This window comes from Alosa sapidissima, chromosome 10, assembly GCF_018492685.1.
Source record: "Alosa sapidissima isolate fAloSap1 chromosome 10, fAloSap1.pri, whole genome shotgun sequence".
Taxonomy (NCBI): Eukaryota; Metazoa; Chordata; class Actinopteri; order Clupeiformes; family Clupeidae; genus Alosa; species Alosa sapidissima.
In genome coordinates, this window is record NC_055966.1 from 11779737 (window position 1) to 11799455 (window position 19719).

The following is a 19719-nucleotide window of genomic DNA, read 5'->3' on the forward strand; positions in this document are numbered from 1 at the left end:
TGCGACTGGCTGCGTGTCCAGTGGAACATGGTGAGACTAGAGAGTCATGCTCAGAAAGCAGAGAGGGACAGTCCATGTGAGGTCTTTCCACCACAGGCTCACCTGTAAGGGCTAAATAAGCTCACCTGTCAGGACTACACAAGCTCAAAGTTAAAGAAACCTTTTGGGCTGCTGACCACTGAGACCTTGTCTGGCTAATTAAGCGATGAAATATCAGCTTGCACTGGCAAACAGAAATAGCAGTAGTAGACGTGTAATAACCAAATAGGAATAATAGGCTAATAACATCCATCATCATCATCATCATCATCACAGTCCCTCGGGAGTTCGAAAGTCCACTCACCGGAGGAGAGCGAGGATCCGGAGAGACTGGAGTTGCTGGAGGCTGCCATCCCGCCGATCCTCTCGCGGCTATGTTAAGTTAAGGTGTCCTCGGTGGCAGCGGCCGATTCGCCCATTTCACTTTTTCGCCCTCTGCTCTGATTCGGTTCTTCTCTAAGCTCGTCTGGGGCCCGGAGGGAGTTTCTCTCCGCACTGCCGCGCGGACTCGCTTTAAAATCCAGCCCCGCGGGGCGTCTCTCTTACTGCGCTCGGTGTTGATCGAGGCGGACAGAGCTTCGCCTGCGTTGCCGCATTTATCCGCGCCTGTGTGGCAGCGGTGGCGCAACCATGGTGTCAGGAACAGTTGGAACCGCTGCAAGTGCGATAGCAACGATGACAGCAGAAAGTATGGCTTCTCGTGGCTTCTGGCCGGTACTGGAGTCCTAACCCAGGTGGGCTGTATTTAGTGCGCGCTCTCGCTGAGAGGAGCGCCATACGGTTTCGCCATGTTTGGACGGATTTGCAGGCGCGTTTCCATGTGCCGCTGGAGGCTCGTAATAAACAGACTGGGGAGCGCAGGAGGTTTCCGCCTTCTTAAAGCGGAATCGGGTAGGTGGAGGCGAGCCTACGTGTGCACATGCAGCCGTGCCAGGCGGGCAAGAACGCGCCCACTCCACACATTCCCTGGCAGCACGACTGGGCTAGTGTGGCCAACAGGTAGAGCGAACCACTGACTGGGAGAATACCTATCACCTGAGTCGCTCTGAATAATCTGAGCTGCACTACTGCAACTTATTTTAATTGTAGCCGACACTTTTAAAACAATAATTTATCTAGTCTAGGCTACTGCGCGCCGGGACCGATTACTCAATAGCGGTGTGCATTTTCGCTATGATTTTGTTTGACATGAACAGTCGTATTGCTTTGTTGCTCCCAACATCCATGCAAGTAAGCGGTGGGTTTTTCTTTCATAACCAATTTCACTTTATAGGCAAGTTGTAGTAGCCTATGCTACAGCCGCTTGGTTAGTGCTACCGGGGAACGGCGTGCCGAGGGCCTATAGTCTTTTCTTCTCATCTTTTATGGGGACTGGTCCGTCTGGCCTCCACAATCATGACTAAACCATAGACTATATGTTCTATATATACAGTCTATGGACTAAACTGATCTGGGACCTGCTGAAAGGCGAACATGAAACAGCCAATCAGCTGCGGCGAACTAAGCGGAAACAAACTTGTACTCCATTTGAGGTTTTGTATCGGGAGAGCCCGCAGTCCACACACACACAGCAAAGCAAATTCTGCTGACCGTGGATGAGAGTTTCAACCTCTGATCAGACATGTCATTTAAAATGAGAAGCTTTAAAAAAGGAAACAACCCTGAAATCACATGACCTGCTGATCCATCAGATCATGTGACTAGTCTCGCAGCTGCAGCGTGATTTCACACAGTTGCCCAGTGCGGACGAACTGTTACTGCGTGGTTTCTCTACCTAGCCTACTCGGCCACGGAAAAGGCAAGGTAAGGCTCTCAAACTAACTACAAAAGAGAAATGATCACTTAGCACATTCAATCATAGTCTGGCAAGTGTCGATGTTGGTTTGTATTGTTGAGTAGTGCTCTTGCATTTGTAATCTGTGTATGTAGGCTAATTAACTTGGCGACACAAGTAGCCTTCATGTCCTTGACATAAGGCTTTAACGGGTAAGACAGCAAACTGCATCAGTCTCTCGGTTGGAATGCAAGTGGCGGATTGATGTATGATTGAACAGCGTAACCCTACCCAGCCCAAGTCTCCTGAGGCGTTAGCTTCACAGATATCGCGTCGCCTCCTCACCCTCCTCTCCCGTGTGTCCCCGTGCTGTCTGTGCGCAGGATGCTGAAGGAGACCGTCTGTCTCCTCGCTCTGCTAGCGCTCGTGGAGCCGGTTCGGTCCAGGGGATGCTCCAGCTTCTTCTGCCGAAAGTCCCACCGCGTGAGCAGCGGCAGCGGCGGGCCGGACCCCGGGAAACCCCTGTTCCTGACGCCCTATCTCGAGGACGGGCGGATAGAGGAAGGTGAGCGGGGTTTTAGTCACTGTTTAGCGACCTAATTATCTCCTTACTGGGGAACTTCAGTTGTCAACAGTGAGTATTTCCTCTGTTTAGTCTGACTGACCAGACAATCCTTGTTTGGCGATATGATGACCTTGTTTGGCAGATCAGCCACCTGTCAGCATGTGCACTGAGAATCTCCTGACTGAACATGCACACACACACACACTTTTGGACTTCTTGGCCTTTTAGTGTGTGCAGTCCTCTGGCACACAGCAGCCAATGTGGCAACCGGACACTTTAGAGGCTGATCAGAGACAGACGTGTTGAGTCTGTGTTGTGTGTGTGTGTGTGTGTGTGTGTGTGTGTGCGCGTGTGTGCACGCGCGCTGCAGCCAGGAAGTTGAGTCTGGTGGGCCCTCTACCTGGAGCCAATGTGAAGAGCTACTCGGGGTACCTGACCGTCAACAAGGCCTACAACAGCAACCTCTTCTTCTGGTTCTTCCCTGCACAGGTAACACACACATACACACACAAATTATATATATGGAATATATCTCATATTAGTGTATGGTGTGAAGACAGTGTCTTCCTCTGGTTCTCTCTCAGTAATGCATAGCACACACACACACACACACACACACACACACACACCACACACACACACACAGTCTCTCTCTTGACCAGGGCCTATAGTAGACTGCAAGTCTGATATACAGCATACGCGGAGTTAGTGGGGGGGCAGGGGGAGCACTGCCCCCCCCCTGGTGGAAACGGGTAATTGCATTGTTTCAAAAATTAATCAATTACTAATTGATTTTGCGTTGTGTGTAGTTTTGGACTTTTTATTCCACTTTGTTTAAACAGCAAAGTGGCGAAGCCTTGTCCACCTGTTTGGAACTGGCTGGTGAATGTGACGCGCGTAGGCCTGGCTACACCATGACCCTTTTTGTGCATCTAGGCCTACGCATCGCTGTGGATTACTTTTTTTCGTGTCATTGGATTACAGCAAAATATGAATATTTATGTCTTAACGTATAATGGCGTGATTGCGCTTCGTTTCTGCGTTTGGAGAGGCATCAGACTGTAGGTGAACACTTCCTTTGATTCTTGGAGTTCTCGCTATGATTTAGGTCTGCCCTGCACTCAATAGCCTACAGTTTGGAGTTTATTTACTTTGCCTTTGTAGAATCGAATTTGAGTTTTCAATGACTCGTTCTCCTTAAGCTAAGCATACATGAACCGATGCATCTTGTTATTTAAAACTCCACTCTGCTAGGTGGCTCGCATGCCAGCAGCACTCTTGAGGCGTCGGAGGTTTAACGTTCCACAAGCACGGCTAAGCTAGCTGGCATCCGTTACACTAGGCTATATAGTTCATTTTTAATAGCAAACAGAAATGTCAAGATGGCAACAGGTCATTACATTCTTTAATTGACAAAATATGATTGTACAAAACATTTAATCAATGTGACTCAAATGAGGCTAGAGGCGGTGGATTAATTTATCAAAAGTGAGCAGCAACCAGACTCTATGGGCTAAGCCCCGAATGTTTTCAGCTGCTAGGCGACATTGTCTATTGCGTTTCAAGACAACCATGCTGCATTGGATTTCATAAGGACGAATTGTTAAATTGTTACAATGTAATTATATCTTTATTTAACATGTTTGTTTTCTCCATATGTGCTCATACTGTTTTTTTTTTTTTTTTTTGTCTGCCCCCCTGACTCGAATGTCAAACTCCGCCTATGATATACAGTGGTGTGTAATGATAGTCATGTGCAGTGTTTTATAGCCATGCAATGTATGTGTCTGTCTGAACTTTATTACTGTAGACGTGTGTGTGTGTGTGTGTGTGTGTGCGCGTGCGCGCAGAGTCTTATTGACATGCAAGGTATGTATTTCATCATGGACAGGATTGTGTGTCCTTGAATGTATGGTTCAGTCACAGTGATTTATAGGACGTGTGTGTGTTTTATTGTAGGCATGTGTAAGTCCAACCAATACATGCTGAGTGGGCTCTCACACACAGCAGTCCCTGCTGACGACTGGCCTTTACGTACACTTGTGCGACCTTGGTGTTTTTGTATTACAGAGTGTGCAGACTTATGTCATTGATCTGTGTATGTGTGTATTCTGCTTTTACCTTAAACAACATGCAGTGGACCATTCATACACCAATCACAGGGAATCATTTTTGTGTGTGTCTATGTCTCTGTGTGTGTGTGTGTGTGTGTGTGTGTGTGTGTGTGTGTGTGTCACAGGAGAGGCCTGAGTCGGCGCCCGTGTTGTTGTGGCTGCAGGGGGGACCTGGTGGCACCTCCATGTTTGGGCTGTTTGTGGAGCACGGCCCTTACGTGGTGTACCCCAACATAACCGGTGAGAGACCAGCACTGACCGCTCATCACCACTCTTCTGTGTGTGTGTGTGTGTGTGTGTAAATATGGCCCTTACGTGTTGTACCCCAATGTTACGGCCCAGGCACGTATGGACCGAAAACATGAAAGGGAGACGAACACTGAATGAAATTATCACAAATATTTATTGGTATCACAAAAGTATGTCTAGGGGATGTGGGATCATCTGGTTGAGAGTGTAGTAATTGGAACGCCGGCAGGAAAAATCAGAGTGAGTGTGGTGAATGTTTGTTGTATAGTCCAAGGGAAATGTATGAGAGTGAGTGAATGCGTGCATGAATGTATGTCTATGTGTGTCTGGTTCGGGAGAGAGAGAGAGAGCGCAAGTTGGTCTGGCTTTTAAAGCCCATTTGCGCACAGGTGTGTCTTAATTGGCAATCAAGCACTCTGTCGTCTCCAGCCAGCCAAGGCTCCGCGGTAGCACAGACAGCCAGAGACAGAGAGGTTCGTAACACCTCCCTTCCCCGAGAGGGTTCCTTCAGGAAGCTTAAGAAACATAAGAGACCCTCTGTGGATCTGCCCCACCCCTACCCTCCAGTGTCCTGGAAAACAGAGAGGACAGACCACAAACACACACAACACATTTACATTCTAACAAAATATTTAATCTTAACTAACATTAATACTCAAAATACTGCATCATTAATTTTTTGGTATGTTTAAACCACATGTGCTATATGAAAACTTGGAAAGGATATGGTTGTTAGCCTGGTTGTATTGTGGTCCTGGCTCATGGCCTGATTGTCAGAAGTCTTTGGTCCTTAAGCCTGGAGGATTTAGGTCAGCATAGACTATAAAGACACCACAAACAGAACTCAAAACATTTACATCACCAAGACAATATCGGAGACCCACTGGGACTTGTCAAGTGAGGTTTTCCACACCTCCCAAGACTGAACAACCACACCAAAACCACTGGTGTCAACAACCAACATGAAAAACTACACTGAGGAGCCAGTACACACATAACAAGCAGACAAAAGGCACTGGGATTTCATAAGTAGACAGTGATTGGACCCCAGGTACCACTACAGGAGAATCTCCAAGCAGGGTCCATCCCATACACAGATCACTGCTACCATCGCCAAACAGCTTCTTAAGTTCATCAGTGTTCCGTTCTGTCCCAAACAAATCACAGACCTTAACATCTACCAAGGAGCTATGCTCCACCATATCGCTTTCAAATTCTTCCAAGGTCTCAAACACGGCTTCATCTTCAACAAGTACAGGAGGTTCAGGTTCCAAGAGGCATTCAGACGTCACAACCACACAGTCAGCAATCTTGGGACACTGGACAGACAGACTTTCAACCTGGACTGCAACATGGTTAGTCTTGCCCTTGTCAGGCTGGTGAACAAAAGTAGAGGCAAGATTCAATTTCTCCTCCACCTCCGGTATCTGGGTACTTTGTACACAGGTCTTACACACAGGAACTGTGGCAGGGGAGTTCTCACACCTCTCACCTGAACCAACAGAATCCAGCACATCCGGCACATTCCCTGCTACAGGTGATGAAGCATTGTCAGGGCTTTGCCACACTCTTCCACCTGCTAGGTCATTTCCTAAAATGAACTCAACCCCAGGAACAGGTAAGGACGGACATACCCCAACTCCTACCGTTCCCGACACTAGACCGGAGGAGAGAGTAACTTTATGTAAAGGCACTTTAGTATATCTCAGGTCAAAAGCCCCTCACTACAACATGGGTCCCTGTGGCAGATTCCTCCGCGAGTGGAACAACTCCTGCCAACAGAAAAGACTGGGCTTGCCCCAGTGTCCCTTAGCAGCCGCACAGGCACCCGTGTTTGGTCCTGCCCATGCAGAGATACAGTCCCCCAGCTAATAAACGGAGAGTAGCTAGTAGTTTATCTCTAAAGTAGATATACTAAAGTGACCTGAGATATACTTAGCAGCCGCACAGGCACCCGTGTTTGGTCCTGCCCATGCAGAGATACAGTCCCCCAGCTAATAAACGGAGAGTAGCTAGTAGTACGCACAGGAACCCCGAGTTGGATGAGCATACAAAGACCTAGATGGAGAAGACACGGCCAAAGCAACAGTCTTAACATCCTTGCGTGCATGACATTGAGATGCCTTGTGTCCCACATTTTGGCAAATATAGCAAACAATTTCAGAATTAGAGACCGGTGAATTACCTCTCTTCCGAGGAAAAGATCCAGAGTTTGGTGCTGCCCCACCAGACCTCTGTTTACCCTCAAAAGGAGTCCAAGCTCTACCTGGAACACCACGCCAATTCCCATGTACGGCTCTGTGTGTCAATATAAACTCATCAGTGAGCACAGCTGCCTCTTCAAGTGTCTGAACCTTCTGCTCATTTAAATAGGTGGCCACTGCTTCAGGGACACAGTTCTTAAACTCCTCGACAAGAACCAACTGCCGAAGTAATTCCACGGAGTCGACCTTTAGCGAGCTGCACCACCTATCAAATAGATCTCGTTTTTCCCGAGCAAACTCTACATATGTCTGGCGGTCATACTTCTGGTAATGACGAAACCGCTGGCGGTAGTCCTCGGGTACAAGTTCGTATGCCCGCAATGTGGCACATTTGACAGTATCATAGCAGCAAGACTGCTCGAAAGTCATGAAGCATACACATCTTGAGCCCTACCCACTAAGACACAATGTAAAAGTAGAGTCCAATGCTCTTTCGGCCACTGCAAAGAAATAGCTACTCGCTCAAAGTGGGGAAAGTACTTCTCTACCTCTCGCTCTGAAAAGGGGGGCACCATTCTGATGTGCCGCCCTACATCAAACACAGGAGCAGCAGGGGGCGCATCAGGCGAGGGAGATGGTAATGGGAGAGGGGTACCTTTAGCAGCCAGCTCTAGCTCCAACTTCCTCAATTCAAATTGCCTCTCACGCTCTTTGAATTCCCATTCTCTCTGGACAATCTCATGTTCACGAACGCGCTCACGCTCGCGTTCAGCGCGTTCCCGCTCACGCTCTTGCTGGAACTCTAATTTCTTGAGCTCTAGTTCCTTATCCATTTGCTTTTCTTTTGCTGCTAGAGCTTCTCGATTTGCTCAAAGTTTTGCTGCATCAAGCTGCATTTGCTTCTCTTGTACTGCCAACTCCCTTATCCTAATCTCACTGGCCTGACTCTCACCCGATACATCTGACTCTCCAGGACTGCTAGGCACAACAGGTTTCACTACCAGAATACCTTCTTCAATTAATTTGCTTTTAAGGTGACTCAGGATTTTTGGCTTTAACTTTTTGATCTCACTGCTGAGCTCAACCCCATACTTATCAGCAATCAATAGCAACTGTTCCTTTGAGCACTTCTCTAGCACATCTTCTGAGGGCTCTGAAACAAGTCATCCACTGTAGCAGACATGATTAATCACTTAATTATGACACACTTAGTTGTAAATATAAATATATATACAGTGAATAAACTCCCCCCACACAATGCAGTTAAACTAAACAACAAAAAAGACAAAGAAAATAAATAAATCCCTCTTTCTGCCACAAGGAGTCAGACAACACCCACAGTAGCACTGGTAGCTATCTCCAAGCAACAAATTCTTCGTTGTATGTTGCTCACAGCTACTAACAACCTAACTAGGCCTAGCTACTATGCAAACTGGATTTACACGGTTTTACAAAGGAATACTATCACAAAACATCTAATGAACACAACCATCTCAGGCACTCCACAACAAAAGGTAAGGTCCTATTTTCTCAGACTATTGAACAACCTGCTCTCTCATTAAGGTGTTCACAAGCTGTCTGAAAAATACGTTTGGCTAATACATAATCATTCAGTTTGCACTCTTTTGCACAACATAGAGCACAAAACAAACGAGTGATGTCTTACTCGCCAATTTAATTAATGACTTCCTAATCGGTCTAGCAGCAGATGCCAACCATAACTTTACACATGGCCTTGCCTACAAGCAACACCAGAAAATGCAGCTAGCCAAACAAACAGTAATCCTACATTTACTTATTCGCTACTCATCTTTCCCAAACAAAACGAACAAAAAACTAAACAAACTCCAGCAAGATAACCCACAATGCGTGTCCGCAGTAGCCTAAACCAGCAGCTCTTGGTCTGAGCAGCTCCTAACCCAACTAACCCCTTCCCTACAGGTCACCGAGCTGGGGATATTTAAACGCGAACTCGTGAGAGGACAGCCGAGAGCTGAGAGGAAAACCGATGTGCGGCTTAATGCCACACTCCGAAGCGTCCCTTCAGCAGTTCCCTGTAAAAAATAAGAAAGGCAAAATAACAAACAAGCAAAGTAAAAAACAGTGCTTCGTTGGAAGAGATAAGACTAGCTTGACTCAGCTGAAGCACCTTTTAAAGGAGCTTACTCAGAAATAGGCTACAAGCAGACACACAAAGTAGCTTGCTCACCTTCCTGCCGAACTTCCACAACCAGTCCCGGACGAGAATCCAATTCATGTTACGGCCCAGGCTCGTATGGACCGAAAACATGAAAGGGAGACGAACACTGAATGAAATTATCACAAATATTTATTGGTATCACAAAAGTATGTCTAGGGGATGTGGGATCTGGTTGAGAGTGTAGTAATTGGAACGCTGGCAGGAAAAATCAGAGTGAGTGTGGTGAATGTTTGTTGTATAGTCCAAGGGAAATGTATGAGAGTGAGTGAATGCATGCATGAATGTATGTCTATGTGTGTCTGGTTCGGGAGAGAGAGAGAGAGAGAGCAAGTTGGTCTGGCTTTTAAAGCCCATTTGCGCACAGGTGTGTCTTAATTGGCAATCAAGCACTCTGCCGTCTCCAGCCAGCCAAGGCTCCGCGGAAGCACAGACAGCCAGAAACAGAGAGGGTCGTAACACCCAACATAACCGGTGAGAGACCACCACTCTTCTGTGAGCGACCCCCGCATAATCATACACTACCCCCTTCCCAATCAGGGCTGAAATCACTAAGTGTCTTCGGGGAGAGAGATTGTGCAGGACCAGAAGGGAACGTTATCAGGGTTTGTGTTTGCATTGTAGGAGGAAAATAGTTAGCTAAAATGTTGCAGGAAGGGTCAGGCGGGTTTGTGAAAAGGAGGGCTTCCTTTTCTGTGTGTGTGTGTGTGTGTGTGTGTGTGTTTGTGTGTGTGTGACTGGTGAGAGACCGGCATTCACTGCTCCTCACCAATCTTTTTATGTGTACCTTTTGAACTAGTATTGAAAAAAAGTGTAGTGTTGTACATGGTGTTGATGTTTGTTTGTCTGTTTGTTTGTTGTCGGTTCATGGTGTTGATGTTTGTTTTGTTTGTTTGTTTGTTTGTTTGTCTGTTTGTTTGTTGTCGGTACATGGTGTTGATGGTTTGTTGTCGGTACATGGTGTTGATGTTTGTTTGTTTGTTTGTTTGTGTTTGTTGTTTACAGTGGGCCTGAGAGATTACCCATGGACCGCTCACTACTCAGTGCTGTACATCGATAACCCGGTCAGTGTGTGTGTGTATCCGTCTCTGTGTGTGCGTGCATGTGTACATTCTGTGAATTGATAACCTGGTAAGTGTGTGTGTGTGTGTGTGTGTGTGTCTTCATGTTCTGTGCATTGATAACCCAGTGTGTGTGTGTGTGTGTGTGTGTGTGTGTGTGTGCATTCTGTGCATTGATAACCTGGTGTGTGTGTGTGTGTGTGAGAGAGAGTTATGTACATAGATAATCTGGTTAGTGACTTTGTCAGTGTGTGAGTTTTAGCAGCTGTGTACCTGCCGGGTGTATTTTCTGAATGGTTCCTTTATTATTAAGAATTAGAACATTCTTTAGGGAGGTGTGTGTGTGTGTGTCCCGAATTATGAGAATATAATTTAGAACACTGACTACTGTCTGAGAAACACACACACACACAGAGAGAGAGAGAGAGAGGGGCTAAACCAGAACCAAGCATCTCACCCAGAACACACACGTGTCAGCCAGGTGAAGTTATTTTACACTTCCACTTGAGTCCAAGATGAGACCCTCTTCTCTGTGTGTGTGTGTCTGTGTCTGTGTGAGTCCAAGATGAGACCCTCTTCTCTGTGTGTGTGTCTGTGTCTGTGTGAGTCCAAGATGAGACCCTGGTCCAATTTCATTATTTGTATGATTAGCTGCTTTCAGACCTACGTGCAAGTCTGCATGTTCTGCGGATGTCAAGCGGTTGGGCCGTATATCTGAACAGCATACCGGTAACCGGCCATTTGTGTTTCCGACTGTTACATTACTCCCCTCCTAGTATTTCCGACGGACATTATGTAAATGACCTCGTGTCTGAACGAAGCGAAGAACATGCAGAGATTCTGTTCATGTCCGTGTTCAACTTGTTCAACCACGCAGAGATTCTGTTCATGTGCGTCGGTGTCGTTCACATATAATGTCAGCATGTTAGCATCATATCTGAATCACCCGACGGGTCGGACATAATATGTTATACTGCGGAGGTTGTGTCTGAAAGCAGCTATATTAGGTTCAGTTAAGCTGGAATTCAAGGTTTGGTCTGATACATTCTTTTGTGTGTGTGTGTGTGTGTGTGCGCGTGCACATTTGCTCTTATCCCGTCCTGTGTGTATAGGTTGGCACAGGGTTCAGCTTCACAGATGATGACAAAGGCTTTGCCCAGAATCAGGATGACGTTGGGAGGGACCTGTACAGGTGACTGCCCCCTTCTGGCCAGCCAGGGGCAGTGCACTGCGCACCTCCTGCCATTTCAGTCTCTGTGGATGGAATGTGCCTTTAGCTTTTTAAAGCTGTGTGTGTGTGGAGAGAGACTGTATTAGAGCGACAACCTACAGTTATTTTCATTGTTGATTAATCTGCCTTGTTTTGTTCACATGCTAAAGGTATTGAGTTCATTGTCATAGAGGAGTTAGTAAAACTGGGAATATTGAAATTTAAGAAGCTGCAATTGAAGAATTTGAGGTCTTTTTCTTAAAAAATGACTCAATGCAATTAAGTGCTTACCAAAACAGTTGGCAATTAATATAATAGTTGACAACTAATTGATGAATCGAGTAATTGTTTACAGCAATAGAGTGTGTGTGTGTGTGTGTGTGTGTGTGTGTGTGATTGCAGCCCTAGACTGTATATAATTATTTTCTTTGGTTTCCTCTAGTGCATTGATTCAGTTCTTCCAGATCTTCAAAGAGTATCAGGCAAACGACTTCTACGCCACAGGAGAGGTGTGTGTGTGTGACATGCATTTCTGAATTGGGAAACCACACTAGTGCCCCAGTAAGCTCTCTGTCTGTCCAGTTCGTCAGATAAGATGACCTCATCAGAATCTAATTCAGTCAGTTTCTTGAGCGTTAAGGACTGCGATAAAACCTACAGGTTAACCTAGCTCAGTTATGGATGCGATAAAACCTAGAGGTTAGCCTAGCTCAGTTTAATCTGAGGTAAAACCTAGAGGTTAGCCTTGCTAGGTTTAAACTGAAGTAAAACCTAGAGGTTAGCCTTGCTAGGTTTAAACTGAAGTAAAACCTAGAGGTTAGCCTAGCTCAGTTTAATCTGAAGTAAAACCTAGAGGTTAACCTAGCTCAATTAGGACTGAGGTGAAACCTAGAGGTTAGCCTAGCTCAGTTAGGATAGGAGAACATTAGCCTGGCTAGCGCCACCACTTCTCAATGAGACGTGGTCTGGGAACCAAACGTTCATTTTCTCGTATTTGAAAAAAATGCCCAGATCCGTTTATTGGGTGCCACGGATGTCTATCAAATGCGTCTGTGCATAGCTCATCATCGTCTAGCAAGCAAGTGCTTTCCCCCCTGTTCTGTGATTGGTTCCCTATCTCAGGCGAAAATTTGCTCCATGGTCTCCAGGCTGCCTTAGCAGCGTGAATCAAATCGCGCGCAAGGCAGCATGGGAACACCCAGGCTAGGAGAACATTGCATTTGCCCAGTAGGCTGCAGGACTAGGGACTTACTGAAAATTTGCTTGGATTGGGTTCGGTTTGCCTACTTATGAGTCAGTTGTTGGCAGTTTAATCAGTTATAAGTAGCCTAACTTTGTGTGTTTGTGTGTGTGCACGCGTGTGCAGTCCTATGCAGGGAAGTATGTGCCAGCCATTGGATACTACATCCATAAGAACAACCCCTCAGCCAAAGTCAAGATCAACTTCAGAGGCGTCGCCATCGGCGATGGACTGTGTGACCCAGAGCTGGTAGGATGTGTGTGTGTGTGTGTGTGTGTGTGTGTGTGTGTGTGCGTGTGCGTGCCCCTCCCCCCCCCTTTCCCCTTTCTCTCTCTGTAATGTTGTCCAGTTGAGAGAAAAAAACATACATATAGAAAAAAGTATATAAACATGTCACACTTTCTTTCCTTCTCTCTTTCTCTACCCCCTCGCTTCTCTTTCTCTCTCTCTCTCTCTCTCTCTCTTCTCTTCTCTTCTCTTCTCTTCTCTTCTCTTCTCTCTCTTTCTTTCTTTCTTTCTTTCTTTCTTTCTTTCTCCCTCCCCACCTGTCTGTAGATGCTGGGGGGTTATGGGGACTTCCTGTATCAGACGGGGATGATTGATGAGCAGCAAAGGGAGTACGTGCAAAGCCAGACAGACAGAGGAGTGGACCTTATACAGACGCAGCAATGGGTGGAGGCCTTTGAGGTACACACACACACACACACACACACACACACACACACACACAGGCAACTCCAGCAACTTGCACAGACACACACACACACAGGCCACTCCAGCAACTTACACACACACACACACACACAGGCAACTCCAGCAACTTGCACAGACACACACACAGGCAACTCCAGCAACTTGCACAGACACACACACAGGCAACTCCAGCAACTTGCAGACACACACACACACACACACGCACGCGAGCACACACACACAGGCAACTCCAGCAACTTGCACAGACACACACACAGGCAACTCCAGCAACTTGCACAGACACACACACAGGCAACTCCAGCAACTTGCAGACACACACACACACACACACGCACGCGAGCACACACACACAGACACACACACACACACACACACACACACACACACACACACACACAGGCAACTCCAGCAACTTGCACAGACACACACACACACACTCACACTCACACAGGCAACTCCAGCAACTTGCACAGATACACACACACACACACACACACTCACACTCACACAGGCAACTCCAGCAACTTGCACAGATACACACACACACACACACACACACACAGACACGGGCAACTCCAGCAACTTGCTGCTGAGTGGGTGTTGATAGCTGGTAACCAAGGCTATGTTTCTTTTTTTGTAGGTTTATGTAGGTAGTTGCTTCCTGACATGCCAATGCAAAGTAGGTGGTTGGCAGATAGATTGTGTGTCACCATTGTATTTTTCTGGTTACAAAAGCTGTGTTTTTAGATTTAATAGTGCTTATTTCTCACTAACCTTTACAAAATATAAACACACACCCTGAACGTATTTCTTAGTGCAGGAAAAACTGCTGTCTATTAGTTAGCTACACCATCTTGAATTATTTTTTCATGTTATGCTTAAGTTTAGCATTAACATAAAATAGACTTCTTGTCTATTTTGGCCCTATCTAGCCGGTGAAATAATGACCCCTTGTCTGTTGTCTTTGTGAAAAGCCCAGTCCTATTGTCTCTTCTAGCTAATGTGACTGCAGGGCAGTGTTTCTCAAAATGTGGTTCGCAAGCTATCCTAAATGGTCTGCGAGCAGACATGGTAAAATATAATATAGATGATTTTCACAGTATTGAACTAACTTGTCTTGTATGTGAATCCAAACAGTTCTGCAACACTGCCTATGTAAGCTATGCCAGTTTAAATCATATGAATCCTCTGACACAATAAGCAAGGTGGTCAGTGAGTAGGCCTATTGTTTAATATACTGTTGGTCTGTTGGACTAGGTCTGTGATCTGTGAGGTATTTTTTACTGGTTAAGTGGTCCCTGGTCTGGAAAAAGTTTGAGAAACACTGCTGTAGGGTTATACAGCAGCAGCAATGGGTGAACACACAGACACACAGACACACAGACACACAGACACACAGACACACAGACACACAGACACACAGACACACAGACACACAGACACACAGACACACAGACACACAGACACACGTTGATGGGGTCTCTGTGCACATGTTCAATTCTGCTGAGATCAGAGCAGTTCATTAGAGTCGCAGCAGAGGGCGCCAGTGAGCTGTCCATTGGTTAGTTGAGTCCTGTGCTCACACACTGATATTAGTTGAAGGAGAGATGCCGAGTTATAGACACTCGAGTTATATTCAAATGACTTTATGCATGCGATCTGAAGAAGGCCAGACTGGCCGAAACGTTATTGCCTCAATAAAGTAATTAGCGTATAACTCTGGGTATGCAGCATCTCTCTCCTTCATCTAAGTTTTATTCCTAGTTGTCTGCACCTCGATTTTGGTGTGCGTTTGTACCTCTCCTTCCACACACTGATATTAACCTTCAACTTTCAGATCATATGGCCCGACACATTGCAAATGGTCCTTATAAGGCATTCTGATGAATTGTGTGTGTGTGTGTAGGTGTTTGACAGCTTGCTGAATGGGGACATCCTGCCCTACCCATCTTTCTTCCAGAATGCCACTGGCTGCACCAACTACTATAACTACCTGCAGTGCCAGGTAAGCTGAACCCCACACACACACACACACACACACACTACACGGGCAGAGCCAGGTGAGCTGAACCCTACACACACACACACACACACTACACGGGCAGAGCCAGGTGAGCTCAACGGCACACACACACGCACATAATACACACACACACACACAAACACACACCTGCAGCCATCTATGCACATTACACTGCTGCCTGTCACCTCACACACCTGCTTTCCACACAACTGTCATTCTCACACAGAGACACACACACACACACACACACTAGGGATGGGCATTCGATTAAATTTTCACACAAACACACACACTCTAGGGATGGGCATATTTATTTAACTTTTTATAAATAAAAAATGCAATGAAAATGCAGCATGTTTTTCCTCGAGATCTTTATTACAAGAAGAACAAGTTGTGGCAGTTAAACTGGACGTTCGGTTAGGCTGAACTTGGAAGATATTAAGCGCTGCGGTGTTCTAAAGCAGCGGAACCTGCAGCTGTGAGCCGGAGTTCTTAAACAGAGACCCTCGTTTGTTCCAAACTAATAAATAATAAAAAGAATCATGTTAAACAATAACTTAACCAAAAACATAATAATACTTGGATCTGACAGGTTTTGTCAAAATGTAACTCAAAACTAGGCTATCCAAGACACGGAGTCGAGAAAGAGGGTGATGGAGATTAGCCTACTGTACCTAACAATTAATTACGCTACTAAACAAAGCCTCATAAATGACTAGTAACTCACATACAACCTCAGCATCAGTCTACTGATTTTTGTTGAGAAAGATAAGCATGTTGACATGATCTAGGGTCAGATGCAACCGCAACCTGGTGACCGTCAGTCCAGCCGCCGAAAACACAGGGGATTGACGTTGCCAGGATGCACAGGTATCTCTGCGCTAACTTGGTCAGCCCAGGGAACCTTATTCCGCTCCTCCGCGCTAACTAGCACAGCCCGGGGAACCTTATTCCGCTCCTCCGCGCTAATGCAGAGGTGATGCTAGGTGGAGACTGAGAGCAGGATGCACTGCCGCCGACATTAACCAGGGTCGGATGCACTTTGTTTAAGTGGTAGCCTACATCATTTGAGTCGTGGCCGTGTCGTACTGCAGTCCACTGCAAACACTGCGGTGCATGTGGTCCCACACCACACTTCGCCGTGACCTCTTCATGATTACCTTTGAAATCAAAACGGAAACTCGCAGGTAACGGAGTATTGCCCCCGTGTGGTAAAAAGTTTAATCGCTGCCACACAGTGAAATTCATTTCATTGCTTCAAGACTCACTACGCAATGCAACCTGCATTAGTTTAATCGACAACAAATTAACGTGATCAACGAAATTCTTAATGATCAATTATCGATACACACACACACACACACACACACACACAGTTGTGTTCTCTCTCTCACATAAACACACACACACCTTTCTGTAGGAGCCAGCAGATCAGGAGTACTTTGCAAGTTTTGTGACGTTGCCGTTGGTGCGGAGCAGCATCCATGTTGGGAACCTGACATTCCACGATGGTTCTGAGGTGGAGAAACACCTGCTACAGGACGTCATGAAGAGCATCAAACCCTGGCTCGGGGTCCTCATGGACAACTACAGGGTAAAAACACACACACACTCACCAGACTCAAATGGACACACATACACAATTAGACATTAGGCTCTTACATTGACAAACATGAACACACTCGCACATACACACACATAAAAACACAACAAAAATTCATTCTCAGTTAAAAGCCACTCACACATATACACACAAAGATGACTGACAGACCAGCTCATGCACTCACACTCACACACACGGACTTATTTACCATTAGTACACTCACTCACTATGACTGTGTGTGTGTGTATATGCTGAGGTGTAATGTCCTCTTATCCTAGAGGCTGCTGCGTTCTTCCAAGCAACATTGTCTGTCACTGCCGTCTACACAGCAAACCACACGATCCTCTTTTGTGGTTCCTCAGTGGTGGAACGAGTTGGCTGTTGCCGTCAGAACAGTGGCGCCCTAGCCTGGCCACGCCCACCTAGATCTCCTCTCAGGGAAATGTTTTCCAACAGACCCCAAAAAGGGCCAACCAATCAGCGATGAGATGGGATGACGCTATAGTTTTGAAATCAAAAGTGGCTGTAGTAAACCGTAGTAACAACGCTTGCAAACATCACAAATTGAAGTTGGAAGAATGTGTACATTTATTTACAGGAAAGGTAGGCCCACATACAGCGTTTCCTGACTGCTGATGCTGTTTATTTTCAGTTTGTAAAGTTTAGGTGAAGTAGGAAGTGATTTTAGGAATCCCTGATCCAATGATCTCAAAGTTAGTGTGTGTGTGTGTGTGTGTGTGTGTGTGTGTGTGTGTGTGTGTGTAGGCTAATCTTGTGTTCTCTCTCTGTGTTTGATCAATAATTATGGCTGCCCCAGTGACTGAGCGTTGTGTGTGTATGTGTGTGCGCAGGTGTTGATCTACAGTGGTCAGCTGGACGTGATCGTGGCCGCCCCTCTGACTCAGCGGTTCTTGCCCACCGTCAACTGGACCGGAGTGGACGAGTACAAAAAGGCTGAACGGTTCCCGTGGCGACTGCAGCCTGGTGACCCTGAGGTGGCCGGATACGTGCGGCAGGTCGGAGAGTTCTTCCAGGTGAGAGCAGGGAGAACATGGCCACGTTCAATTTTGTGTGTGTGTGTCAGTGTGTGTTCAGACACATCACAGTATGGTCCAACTTAGGTGAAGTGTGTGTGTGTGTGTGTGTGTGTGTGTGTTACCCGGCTCAAAGGTAACAAAGAAATGGGGCAGGAGACAGTGCGACAATTCACGTCTAGGTTTTTAATTACATGAAAACATATCTAATACAAAAGGACTTTAACAACAACAGGACAAAACACAACGCAAAGCTCCCGTCGCATCTCTGGAAGGCCAGGCCAAATTTATCCGGCAAGGTGGGACACGCCCCGTACGCTGGCACACCCCCTATCCCGGGACACACGGGATCAGGCCTAGGAGAGGAGAGGCAGACAAAATAAGTAGAAAACAGCTGAGAGGCCAAAGTGGCCGCAACTTTGTGTGTATGTTTAAGGGAGTGTGTGTGCGCTTTGGTGTATTTGTCCGTGCGTGCGTGTGTGTGTGCGTGCGTGCGCGACTGAGACCGAGGCCTTGTTGGATGACCGCTCACACTCACCAGCCTCTTCCTGTCCCCGTCTCTCAGGTGATCGTGCGGGGGGGCGGGCACATACTTCCCTACGACCAACCCCAGAGGTCCTTTGACATGATGGACAGATTCCTCTCCACTAAGGGCTTCTCTGCTAACTGATGCGAAGAGGAGGGGCAGAGTCCAGGTGCCTTAAGCCTCCTCCCACCCCCACCTGAGTCTCTAGAGGAAGCCACCGGCGCTGATTTAACTAATGAACTTGTAATCATACACACACTCACACACAGACAGACATCACTGATGCGTATACAACTCTTGATGACCTCATCACTGATGCGTAGGTGCTTGTTGATGACCCATCAGTAGTAGTAATATGTTTATGCAGTAGGATCTGGAGAGCAGATTCCCAAGTCCACACTGTTCTGTTTGCTCTAGTGATGGGCAAATGAAGCTTTGGTGAACCACTGAACCACAGCAGTGTGAACCTAGCGACACTAGCTGAAAAGCAAAAAGATGGCCGCCACACATACATTTTTCAACATAAAAGTCCTTAGCAAACCAATATTTTTGGTTACATAAACTGGTTTGGGTAAGGACTTTTATGTTGAAAAATCTACATGTGGCAGCCATATTGGATTTTTTCATTAGTGTTGCTAGCTTCACACTGCTGTGGTTTAGTGGTTCACTAAAGCTTCATTTGCCCATCACTAGTTTGCTCTGAGTCAAAGTGACTCAAGTGTGTGTGTGTGTGTGTACGTGTGCATGCCGTGCGTCTGTGTGTGCGTGTTAAACAGGTTTGTGTGTTGAGGAAAGACAGGTGTGTGTGTGTGTGTGTGTGTGTGAGTATGTATATGAGAGTGCATGAGTGAGTGAGAGATACATGACGCTGATGATTTTGCTGTATGATTTCAATAAAGACGTCACTTTGACATTTAAAAAAGCCTCTTTCTTTTTTCGCACACATCTATGTGAATGACTATAAGTCAATAGGTTGTAATGGCCAATGTGTCCACCAGGTGGCCTCTGCTGTATGGAGTTTCCTAAAGGAGCAGCACACAGAGAAGGCTGGGTCCATAAGGATGCTGTTGGAATGAATGTGTAGCAACAGAAGATGAATATTATGAGTGCTTGTGTTGGCACAGACTAATGCTGTTACACAAGTATTTGGATACTTGTTCCTATGT

At 46.3% G+C, this 19719-nt stretch overlaps 2 protein-coding genes and 2 long non-coding RNA genes across 5 annotated transcripts in view; 2 read left to right on the forward strand and 2 right to left on the reverse strand.

The window, feature by feature from the left end:
* chn2 (chimerin 2) overlaps positions 1-999 on the reverse strand; it is a 47600-nt gene extending 46601 nt beyond the window's left edge. The window contains exon 1 of the mRNA XM_042108422.1: positions 344-999. Within this exon, the coding sequence (XP_041964356.1) occupies positions 344-392 (49 nt within the window). The 5' untranslated portion in view covers positions 393-999. The remainder of the gene's footprint in view (positions 1-343) is intronic.
* Positions 1000-1560: 561 nt separating this feature from the next.
* On the forward strand, positions 1561-18859 carry cpvl (carboxypeptidase vitellogenic like). Of its 2 annotated transcripts, none has more exons than XM_042108419.1 (13): positions 1561-1837; positions 2197-2378; positions 2749-2867; positions 4618-4732; positions 10148-10206; positions 11316-11395; positions 11856-11922; positions 12780-12902; positions 13209-13340; positions 15274-15372; positions 16811-16984; positions 17845-18027; positions 18593-18859. In XM_042108419.1, the coding sequence occupies exons 2-13, from the start codon at positions 2198-2200 to the stop codon at positions 18695-18697; spliced, it is 1437 nt and encodes a 478-aa protein (XP_041964353.1). In that variant the 5' UTR covers positions 1561-1837; position 2197; the 3' UTR covers positions 18698-18859. The 2 variants fall into 2 exon arrangements, with proteins under 2 accessions (XP_041964353.1, XP_041964352.1); XM_042108418.1 differs by having other exon boundaries at positions 1562-1842.
* On the reverse strand, positions 4873-6325 carry LOC121721494. The gene is made up of 2 exons (XR_006034853.1): positions 6234-6325; positions 4873-6117 (listed from the first exon to the last, which is right to left on the reverse strand). It is a non-coding gene; the product is annotated as an uncharacterized LOC121721494 (long non-coding RNA).
* A 262-nt stretch (positions 18860-19121) lies between the features above and the next one.
* LOC121721488 lies at positions 19122-19475 on the forward strand. The gene is made up of 2 exons (XR_006034848.1): positions 19122-19287; positions 19353-19475. It is a non-coding gene; the product is annotated as an uncharacterized LOC121721488 (long non-coding RNA).
* The last annotated feature ends 244 nt before the right edge of the window (positions 19476-19719 follow it).

What these genes read in the sequence shown, in the direction of transcription:
- cpvl (XM_042108419.1), top strand. Translation starts at nt 2,198, where the DNA reads ATGCTGAAGGAGACCGTCTGTCTCCTCGCTCTGCTAGCGCTCGTGGAG. An exon ending in GGACGGGCGGATAGAGGAAG is followed by an intron (nt 2,379 to 2,748) that starts GTGAGCGGGGTT and finishes CGCGCGCTGCAG; the next exon opens with CCAGGAAGTTGAGTCTGGTG. An exon ending in TCTGGTTCTTCCCTGCACAG is followed by an intron (nt 2,868 to 4,617) that starts GTAACACACACA and finishes TGTGTGTCACAG; the next exon opens with GAGAGGCCTGAGTCGGCGCC.